The sequence below is a fragment of the Cicer arietinum genome, chromosome 1, assembly GCF_000331145.2.
Source record: "Cicer arietinum cultivar CDC Frontier isolate Library 1 chromosome 1, Cicar.CDCFrontier_v2.0, whole genome shotgun sequence".
Lineage (NCBI taxonomy): Eukaryota > Viridiplantae > Streptophyta > Magnoliopsida > Fabales > Fabaceae > Cicer > Cicer arietinum.
This window is the reverse complement of record NC_021160.2, coordinates 36,718,704-36,729,735: the sequence shown is the minus strand read 5'-3', so window position 1 is coordinate 36,729,735 and position 11,032 is coordinate 36,718,704. Positions and strand designations below refer to the sequence as shown.

Here is an 11,032-nt window from a genome sequence, read left to right as displayed (position 1 = left end):
ATTGCAAAATTTGTACTTGAAATATAAAAGTGAAACTTTGAATCAATCAAAACATTTTAGAAAGTTTGTTCAAGGTTTAGTTGTAGGATTGGTTATGTTTGATCTGAAGTTATGGTGTATTTATACTCCATAAACATCTCTTCAGATTCGTGGCCATTGATCCAAGAGGTTTGATGAAGAAATGCAATGATCCGGAACCATTTCAGAATTGAAAAATTGCATTGTTTTTAGTTGTATTCGACTACAGTTTGTATGTTGTCGAATACACATCCTTTTAACGTTCAATTTAATTTGAATTTTGAAGCTTGTATTCGAATACACATTCTTGTATTCGAATACAGATGTTCAATTTTAGCTACTGACATGTCTGTATTCAGCTACAACATGTTGTATTCGAATACAACATTGTATTTTGCCAAAAATATTATTTTCAAACATTATTTATATATTTTGACACTTTGAAAATCCTTTTGATGCACATGCTAAAATGAAAGGTTCTCATGTGCATTTGAAATATACGAATATTTGATTGCATCATGTACCTTTACATTATAAAACATCTAGCATATTTGGCCATAGTTGTCTTTGATGTTTGACTTCTTTTTGAGCTTGCAACTTGATCACTTTCCTTGGTCTTTGTCTTCATTAAAAACATGTATTTTACAAAAACATGTTTATCAAAAACATGATCAGATTATCAACCTGATCACTTTCCTTGGTCTTTGTTTTTGATAAATGTTCTCAGAGTATGATCTTGATCTTGATAAACTGGTCAAACTCGAGAAAATAAAATTCACACTATTCAGCAAGGTATTTATCAAGATCAGACTTAGGATCAATTCTTTGCCTAGTTTATTTTTTGTAGAAGCACATACCATGTATATCATTATCATCTTCCTCTGGTGGTGATTCTCCCATACTTTGAGAACATTCTTCCCTACATTCATATTCTCGACAAATTGAATTTAAGGAAGATGACAATTTCATTTTCAATGTTTCACCATCTACTTCAAAAAAATAATCAAGAAAGTAGTTTACATATCCCAATTTGCAAGTCGGTTCCAGAACAACGACAATCAATAACATGTTTATTCCATCAACGTTGCCCCAATAATTGTCATATTTACTCTTCATACTAATCCCCATCAACTTTATGCTTGCATCATTGTGCTCGCTTAATAGTCGGATCTTCCTTCCAATAGCAAATACCTCATTCATATATATGTTACTAGTAACATATGAAGAGCCGGAAATACGCATAGTAGCGTCATAGAAAATCCTCAAAAAAGGAAGCACCGTATTAGCAAAGTCTCAATCTTTGGATATAGGTACTCTATGACCTTTATCCTTAGATAGTTCTTTGACATACTTAGCATCAACAATTTCTAACAAATCAAATGCTTTTTTATACGTCACAGCTGTTTCTAACATCAAATATGTAGAATTCCATCTGGTTTCCACATCTAGACATATGAGACATTTATAAGAAATTTTCTCTCTTTCAACGCATCCCTTAAACCTTGTCAATCTTGAAGGAGATGATCTCACATACTTGACTGCTTTTCAGAATTTTGTTATAGAAATGTCCTCAGCTTTCAAATCTTCCTTTACAATCAAACTAAAGATATGTGCACAACACCGCATATGGATATATTCTCCGTTCAAGAGTAAACAGTTCCTTGCATTCATCCACTTCTTCATAAATTTTATTTCGACATCGTTAGACGATGCATTATCTATCGTTATGTTAATGACTCGATTCAACTCCCAAATATTTAAATATGTCTCAACTTCCTTAGTCATGAACTCTCCTGTATGGCTTGTGATTTGACAAAAACTCAATATTCTCTTATGCAAATTCAATTTTTTATTAATGAAATATGCAATTAGACTCATATAGCTTAGATTTAGGATAGAATTCAATGTGTCTATCGTTAGACAAACCCTCCCACAATGCTTTGAGATGAAAATTTTAAGTCTTTCTCTCTTTGCATCATAAAGTGACCAAATAGCACGCCTTAATGTAGAGCAGGATGGAATATCAAATCGTGGTTGTAAGACATTCACAAAGTTTCGGAAAAACACATTTTCCACAAATCAAAAAGGAAGCTTTGCGTCCAGAAACATCTTCACAAACTCCAATTGACATGCCTCTTGGTCAAACATTGAATGAGGTGAAGAGACAACACCTAATGCCTCTTCTGTATGCTTTGTTGAGGAAGATGTTTTTTGCCTTTTGCGTTCTTGATTATCAGGATGAACTTTACATCTTTTCAAATGCACAGTCATAGCACTTGTCCCATCCTTGAATTTAATCAGGTTTCCACAACAATGACATTTGACTATTTGACCTGAATTAGGCACTTCACTAAAGTGATTTCATGCTTCTGGTCGAATTTTACGCTTAGATGGTGGAAGAGGAGCGGATCCAGCTTCACCGGGAGGGGCAACCGAAGTGGTAGCAATATGTTCTTCATTCTCCATTGATAGAGAGTCCATATAATCACCTATTAACGACATTTGTGTTAAATAAATATGATTAGAAAGTCTACTTCTAATCACTTATTAAAACAAAAACAATAACATAAATTGAACTAAACAACCTTCAACAACAAAATGTGAACCAAAACACAGAAGAAACTTACCAAATTAATGTTATAATCTTAGATTTGCCAAATTAATGTTATAATCGTAGATTTATCAGCACAGAAGTATCAAATTGATTGACATGTGCAACAAAATAATTAAGAATTAAAATAAAAATTGCAAAAACAATATAAAAAAACTAACATGTACATTTTTATGTTATGTTGGATGATACTTGTATTGTTACATGCAAAAACAGTAAATCAATGTTGTGTTGTATCAGTAATCTTAGATTAATGTTATAATTTTAGATTTACCAAATTAATGTTATAATCGTAGATTTATCAGCACAGAAGTATCAAATTGATTGACATGTGCAACAAAATAATCAAGAATTAAAATAAAAATTGCAAAAACAGTATAAAGAACATAACATGTACATTTTTATGTTATGTTGGATGATACTTGTATTTTACATACAAAAATAGTAAATCAATGTTGTGTTGTATCAGTAAGCTCAAATTAATTCCATTGCAAATGATTTTATTTGATGTTTAAGAGATCTAATGTTGCAAATAATAATGTTTCTCAGTTCTTCTCAATATGTAGTAACTAGTTAGTTGTTAGATTTGGTGAGCATATGTAACAATTGGTCTTTGCAATCTCGATATTTCATTTTGAGAAACAAGCTCCATTTATTTTGCTAAATCCTTTTAAAAATTAAAATTTCAAAATCTAGGTTGTCTTAAAGAAATACATGAGACGGAAAAGCAAGACCATAATAAAAAAATAAAATAAAAAAATTTCATAGAACAAATAAAATTGCAATGTTCTCCAAACATCTCCTAAAATAAATAAAATAATTTTTTAAATAGCCTCAAATAATTCAAACATCAACCAGAAGTCAGAACACACAAGACATGATATGTTTTCTAAATAAAAAATCAGCAAGCATGAATACAAATACAGAGAAAAAAAACTTAGCACGAATGAATACAAAGTTTAAGCAGTTATCAATTCATAACTTTAAAAATACAGAGATAAGCAAAGCTAAATTACATAAAATTTCAAAAAAATACAACAAAGCAATCAAAAGCAAGTACCAATTATGGTTGGAATAAAATACATGAACTCGAATTTTCAAAACATAAGTAGTTTTTCATTTCAAAATTTTGGGATGATAAAAATTTGAACTCATCTCAAAAGGGTATCAAACAAGCAAAATAATGAAGATGGACCAAAATGGTTAAATAGCGAAAACGGAGGTGGATGAATACCTGAGAGGAAACGGCGGAAGACGGAGGGCGATAGAGGTGAAATAGCAAAAACGGAGGTAGATGAATACCTGAGAGGAAACTGCAGAAGACGGAGGGCAACGGAGGGTGCAAACACACGAAGAGAGAAGACCGAAAAGATAAATATTGTGTGAAGAGAGAAGAGATGGCTTTTCTATTTGAGGCAGTAGCCATGGATCATGGCTTCATTTCAGTTCATTTTAATTTTAGGGTTCTGGAACATATGAAAATTGATTCTAATTTTAAGGTTTTGGCTTTTGAAATTTAAAACCAGTTCAGTTCATTGTATTATGGTTACAATTCACTATATTTTTTAAAACCAGTTCAGTTAAAAAAATTGATTTTAAAATAAAGTTTGGTTTTTAATTTTTTTGAACCAGTTTAGTTTGAAAACTATTTGGTTTGGTTCAGTTCTCTAAACCAGTTCAGGTTTTGGTTTTTTTGCCTACTCCTACCTTTTGGTAGTTACATGACTCAAATGATACGTTGTGTTTCGTTAAAAATCAAGTCTTTTGAAAGGCAATTTGGATCTATGTTCATTAACGGTATCACTTCCAATTTTTTATGATCTTTATATACCTCTATTGAGCTCACCGCCCAATATTTATAACCAACCATGAGCCTTGCTGGTCTTAGGATTGACTCAAAATCTTCCTTTTGAGAAGCACCTTGCAATCACAAATAAAAGAGTATGCTTCAATCATACAAGTGTCAACAATAAAAGAAACAGAAAATCTCAACAAAGCGTTCTCAAAATGCTACAAGAAATCGTGAAATAATCAAGGCTCTCTAATTTTCCTCGCAAGGCAAATTTAAAGGGCTAGGGTGGTACATTGCCAAATAATCAAGGCTTTGAACAAAAGAAACATTTACAACAACAACCACAGCCTTTCTTGCTACGTGAGGTTGGCCATATAGATCAAACAAAACCTTAATGTCCTATCAAATTGTAAACCAAAATGGCTACAGGAAGCATTTCTTAGACTCAAGTTCGAAATGTATAGCAACAAAGAATAAAGAGTCAAAGCGTACAAGATAGAAAAATCCTTTGTACGTTAAGGTATAACTCGATCTAGCAAATATTTTCAATTTCCTTACTATCAAGAGCTCAACCATAGATTTCAAGTGCCTTGAGCACGTTCGCTATGCTTCTTAGAAAGCCTATTAAGAACGAAGGAGGAATACAAGAACAATTTTATTTCCATGTTTTCTCGAGGGCTGGTGATGGCTGCCAAGCAGCTGATAATTACATCAAATCCATCTATTTTTCAGCTTTAATTAAACCAGTTCCAAAGTGATCGTATACCTTAAGCAAATTCAAACCATTTCCAGAAAGCCTATTACAAATGAAGGAGGGAACACGAACAACTGTTATTTCCCTTGTTCTCCATGGTGGTGGGGTTGGTTAACACGTAGCTAATATTTTACATAAAATCTAACTGTAGGTGAACAATGTTGATGATAACCAACCTTCAATTATCAATATGAAATAGGAGTAGATGAAAAACTTAATCTAAAGACAAAGTAGCAAGGTTAGCATAACTGCCACACCCTATAAAGTAAAATATCCATCAATTGACACCATATACAAACATGCTAATATGAGCCTTCTAATATAAGTACAATTTCAAGGAGCATCTAAGAAACAATTTCCCATGATGTCCATGAGTAGAACCCCTAACCAATCTAGAAAGTTGCAGCCCAGGATACCCGTTATAAGATTGCTTAACAGGATAGAAGTCTATCTATGTCCTTGTCCTTGAGCTCGCTGCATGTCATATGCACCCCAAGCAGCAGGTCCAGGTCCATATTGCGGAAAATTCTCCACACCAGGCTGTACCTGAAATTTGCCATTATTAGTATATAACAAATATCCAATTCGACCTAAAGGTGGAAAATGTGCATTACATCATATACTGCAAAAATTTCCACCAATATATAATATAGATAGTCAAATTCATTTAGGGTGTAAATAAATTAAGCTCTTGGCAAGCAAGCTCTGGAATGCAATTTTGTCATCCACAGATAAAAAAAATTGACCAATTTAAAATGACCACCAGTTTGAAAGATCAAACATGGAGTTCTGGAGGTTAGATATCAATGGCGAATTATGGAGGCCACCAAAAATGGCGTTGCATCCTATGGCAAAAACACAGCAGATATAATAGGCACTGTGGCCTATGGCGGCTGGAACAAAATCCACCATGCCATAATGCCATGGCGACAAACTGACAACATTTGAACAGGTGGAAGTCAGGGGAGAGCCATAATAACAACCCCAAACCAATAAATTGAACCATCTGAATCTTGTGCAAAGCTTCCATATACAGAGAAAAGCTCCAGATCAAACATAAATACTACAATGTTGAAGTTTCAGAAGAAAACCGGGTAAAAAGAAGCTAAGGTTTTGTATGGGAACTCCATGAAAGGTAACATTCCAACCAACGAAAATAACAAGGAAAAATCCTCTTTACAAAGAACCACTCCATTCACAACTGAACAGCTCAGTTTCTTAGAAAATTATGAATGCCTCCTTTCCTAACTCAAAATCCCCTTAATACCCAGCACCTCTTGAGTTCTGTTCTGTTCTGTTCTGCTCTGCTCCTAGATCAATATTTGCTAAATAGAAACACGATTCTGCTTGTAGGTCTGGAGGTTCAATTTCAACCTAATGGGCCCTTGGAGCATCTCCAACCCAGCACCCCACAATTTTACATTTTGGAGGTCTAGAGTGAGTGTATCCGTATACACCTATACATCACTCTTTTATACTTTTTACAACTTCAGCACATCGTCTCTTCAACCTTTAAAATATGTTTATTATATAGGCCTCATTATGACCCCACATTTTTACAACTCATCAACATTTTAACTTAACTCTAGCACTATACCCCTACACATAAGAAAAGTGCTTAAATAAGCACCTCGCTCTTATCAAGAAGTGACTTTGACGATGGATGCTTAACCAGCAAACACCTCTACTAAGCACCTCATTGAAGATGATCTAACTGCCCTCTTATGTTGTTACACATGAAAAATAGGATGAATTCAAACTTGGAAAGGTAGCGTCAATTCAAATGTCGCTCGGTCAATCTGCTTACTGACCATATAGGGACCATAATAACATGCAACCAATAGAAAAGAACTTTCCACATGCACCTACATCCTCCTATCAGCATTAAATTCTTATTTGTACACACACTATCATTGACATCTGGTGTTGGGAACACAATAACCGATAAGGGCATTATGGACAAAGCCAAAATATGAAGGGTTTCTGAAAGGAAGGCTAAGATGGCTAGTGGCTAAGCTTACTAGTGAGGTGTTTAAGCAATTAAAAGGGTGCCTAAGAAATAAGAATATTTTATTAGTAATATATATATTCTATGAATAATATCTTCTTAGTAAAGATATTCTCTAGAATTATCTATATTTTATTAGTAGTTTATAATAATGATATTTCTATGTCTATACGTGAGTAAGTATTGACAAATTAAAGGATTTACTAATACATAGCTGAGCTGCTCCTTCCAATTCAACCAAAGTACTGAACAATCGAAAGATTTTCCAAGAAAGCTAAATGGAAGTGATTTAAGTGAGAAATGAAAACCAACAGTTATCCTTTGATTAGGGAAGGTCCACTCAGTTTCTCAGGCTGTCAAATGCCATATTATAAGGTCAACTATCCTTAAGAAGATACATTTGAACTTTGAAGTAGGATAAATGCTACCTGATTCTGATTCTGGTTCTGATTCATGCCATAATAGGCGGCAGGGTAAGGATTTCCAGCATATCCAGTCTCAGCATTGCCATAGTTTGCATGATATCCTGGACCTAAAAATAAAATTAAAGCAAAGGACAGCAAACAAAGTTAGAAAATTATTAATCTAAATTCATTATTTTCAGGATAATTTTCACGGAAAAAGGCAAGATTTAGTCAATTAATCAGCCGAAATTCCACAAGGCAATATAAACACACATGCATGAACAATTGTATATACCTGTATTCCCAGCAGCAGCTGCAGCACGTGCTCTTTTCTCTGCATTTGCAATCTCTGCACGAAGCTTCTCCATCTCACGAGCCATGGCAATCAACTTCTTCTCCATCACTTGACCATGTTCATAGTTTTCCGTGAATCCTTTCTTCTCATACTCAATGGCAGCTCTAAAGGGGAAGATGCAACAAAAAATAAGAATAGTATTAATATATACTGGGACTCACACGTCTAACATTCAAAACATAATTTAAAATGACAAATATATGCATTTTTGTGATTTAGACTTAATGATCTATCATTTCACATAATTTATAATAGGACTAGGACTTCTGTTGGAACCTTTGTTTGTGCAAGAAAAAATAAATTCCTAGAATAGGGTGTAAAAACAAATTCAAGTGAATAAAGATAAGGATTCTAAAGAAAAGGATGACTTATTATTTATGTAGTGAGGTTGAAAGAGAAGATACAAGAGATTAACAATGATGATAACCTTGTACTCAAGGCTACCCCAAAGGAGCACTCTCCTTTCTCATTAGAGCATTCGCTAGTATACAAGTTAATTCTTCAAAGCGATCTTTCCCCTCTACCAATTGAGGGCTATTTAAAGACTCTCTAAGAATAACCAAAATAACAACTCTTAACAACCACGTAACAAACTCATCAACTAACAAACTAACTTCTACTAACTCTAATTATTCTATATTCTATATCCTAACAACTTCCTATCAAGCTATCAATTTGATCCACATAACTATCTCCACTAATGGTTGTGAAAAGGTTTTCTTCATCGTTGATTATAGAATTGCAGCTCTTGTAGATATGTTGTTAATTTCCATGTATAGGATTCAGTACTCAATAATCAGTCACAAATCAATGTTCAGTGACATAATTCAAAAGAAAACGTAAGTTGCAGTCACAATGTCAAAATTTAAATTGCAACACAATGTCAAGATTTTTTTTTATTCTTTACATTGTGACTGCAACATGATTGCAATTTCGATCACATTATAATGATCCCAATTTCAACAGTTCCATCAATCATATTTGAATGCAACTCTAGTACTACCTTGCACATTGCAATTCTTGTTTCATTCCATCAACATCTGCCCTCAAAGCCGGCATCCGTTTCAAATCAGCCGTCATCCTAGCCAAATCCTGCGACATCGCCTGAACCTGACCGGACAAATCCTGCCTAACAGCAGTAAGCTCTTTAATATCACCATGAAGCTGTTGAAGCTCAGCCCTGGCCGCATCGGCACCACGAAGCTCGGCTTCCAACTGTGCCGCCTTCTCATACAATTCCCTCATCCTTCCCTCAGTATCAGCCCTAAGAGAGTCCTTAAAATGCGCCATCCTTTGTAATTCATGTTGAGCAGCTTCCAGTTCCTGCTTTAGTGCTACGTGAGTGGCGGCCAGTCTCTGGTTGTCTCCCAATAGGCCTTGAATCTCACCGTGCTGCACCGCGAGGCGTTCCTCGATAACGGCAGCTGGGTGGAGATGATGTGGACGGTGGCCTAACCCTAATTGAGATTCACGGAAATCTTCTAGAAGAGAGGGATGAGGTGGATGGCCTCCACCTCCTCCTCGCATGGCGAAGATGGGATCGTGGATCGGTGGAGATATGGCGGCGTGAGGTAGATGAGGAGGATGAGGTTGGCCGCGGTTCCTGTTCGACATAGCGAAATGCCGAAAATTGAAACCTAATAATGAGAACTGGTACGTTGATTTTGAGAATGTGAAATTAATTACCTTTTGGAGAATATAGGAAGAAAAAAAAAGGAACAGATGAAGTAAGGTTATTAGGATAGTTGTTGATGGTGGAGACCGGAGACTGACGCAGTCCGTTTGCTTTGCAGTATTCTATCCCGGAGATACCTCACTCACCTGCTATAGCTGTAAATTATTTTCTTTTTTCTTAAAAGATGAAAATGAAGATTAGATCTTCAAATACACAAATATTTTTAAATTACTAATATGTTTAGTAATAAAACTATAATATTGTTCCGGCAAAAAAAATTTTGCAATATGAGTTAAATTTAATTTATATATGTTATTATTGTAAATAATTTTTATATTTTTAAATTAATAATAATATTTAATTTTATTATAATCATTTGTAAAATCACGTGTTTAATTAATTATGATAAGTTGATTTTATAAAATAAAAATTAAACTTTATTATATATTATAAAATCACAATACATACATTTTTTTACGGTAACAAACTTATTTTATTTTATTCAAATTTAAATTTGTAATACAATTTGTGGTAAAGTTTAAAATTTGAGAACTAAAATAAAATCTTGACGCCCTTGCAACATTACGAGCAACAAAATTTGGTTGCCTCCAAATAAAATTAATCATATAGTTTTGATAACTAGATAGCATAGTTTTGCAAAATAGAACCAAATTCATTTACATTTGTTTAATTTCCATTAATCTCATGAATCATTGCCATACTCTTTGGACATCCGCAACAAACCAAACCAAAGCTTTGTGACAACTTATAGCCTCCACCCCTTGAGTTGACATAGCGTAATGCCCCTTGTTGCAAAAACAATGTAACATCTACATTGCACTAAGCCTTTATTTGTTTTGAGAGAAATAGGAAAGAGAGAAAGAGAAGAGATTGAGACCATCACTCTTGTTTGGAATGCCAAGAAATATAGAAGATAGGATTATGGTGGGACGAAACGACTTTCCCTTTCTCCTCTCATGTGCAAACAAATGCTCAAATTTATTCACTTTTCATTAAATACCATTCTCTCTCCCTTTTTGCTTATCACTATTATTTTGATTTTATGCATGGCTTGGTTGTCGAATTTATCTCCCCTTCGGTTTTATATTTTGTTGTTCCTTGTGGTTCTAGTTAATTAATTTAATTATCTTAAATTAATTTATTATTTAATTTCAAACCAAAAGTAAATTTATTAAATTTGTATCTACAATTTAATTGTTTAAACTTAATTGCTTAAGTTAAATTAATAAAAAGTAAACATAATTTAAGCTTAATGGAAGGTTTAAAAGGGTATTTTTATACTTTAAAAATAAACAACATTTATCTCTCTTCAATTTCTCTTCTCTTTCTCCTAAATCAAACAACACATCAAATCTACTTTATTTCTCACATCTTTATCTTTTTTCATACTCTTT

The 11,032-nt window shown here is 33.7% G+C and overlaps 2 protein-coding genes across 4 annotated transcripts; both read right to left on the bottom strand.

The window, feature by feature from the left end:
• Window positions 1-706: 706 nt before the first annotated feature.
• Window positions 707-1,260, bottom strand: LOC140918895 (uncharacterized). Its single transcript, XM_073363832.1, has 2 exons — window positions 876-1,260; window positions 707-768 (listed from the first exon to the last, which is right to left on the bottom strand). The coding sequence occupies exons 1-2, from the start codon at window positions 1,258-1,260 to the stop codon at window positions 707-709; spliced, it is 447 nt and encodes a 148-aa protein (XP_073219933.1).
• Window positions 1,261-5,336: 4,076 nt separating this feature from the next.
• On the bottom strand, window positions 5,337-9,803 carry LOC101506138 (protein FLX-like 1). Of its 3 annotated transcripts, XM_073366020.1 has the most exons (5): window positions 9,629-9,796; window positions 8,946-9,545; window positions 7,883-8,046; window positions 7,612-7,715; window positions 5,337-5,721 (listed from the first exon to the last, which is right to left on the bottom strand). In XM_073366020.1, exons 2-5 carry the CDS (start codon window positions 9,467-9,469, stop codon window positions 5,623-5,625), a joined length of 891 nt encoding a protein of 296 aa, XP_073222121.1. In that variant the 5' UTR covers window positions 9,470-9,545; window positions 9,629-9,796; the 3' UTR covers window positions 5,337-5,622. The 3 variants fall into 3 exon arrangements, with proteins under 3 accessions (XP_073222121.1, XP_004488483.1, XP_073222106.1); XM_004488426.4 differs by having other exon boundaries at window positions 8,946-9,803; XM_073366005.1 differs by having other exon boundaries at window positions 5,472-5,715; window positions 8,946-9,803.
• Between the last annotated feature and the right edge of the window lie 1,229 nt (window positions 9,804-11,032).

Bases quoted from the DNA above. Each gene is read 5' to 3' on its own strand.
- LOC140918895 (XM_073363832.1), bottom strand. From the start codon at position 1,260: ATGCGTATTTCCGGCTCTTCATATGTTACTAGTAACATATATATGAAT. The intron at 769-875 runs GTATGTGCTTCT...GAGTTTGACCAG, and splicing joins AGATGATAATGATATACATG to TTTATCAAGATCAAGATCAT.
- LOC101506138 (XM_004488426.4), bottom strand. From the start codon at position 9,556: ATGTCGAACAGGAACCGCGGCCAACCTCATCCTCCTCATCTACCTCAC. The intron at 8,047-8,945 runs GTAGTACTAGAG...CTTCCCCTTTAG, and splicing joins CAAGAATTGCAATGTGCAAG to AGCTGCCATTGAGTATGAGA. The intron at 5,722-7,611 runs GTAGCATTTATC...GGCAAATTTCAG, and splicing joins AGAACCAGAATCAGAATCAG to GTACAGCCTGGTGTGGAGAA.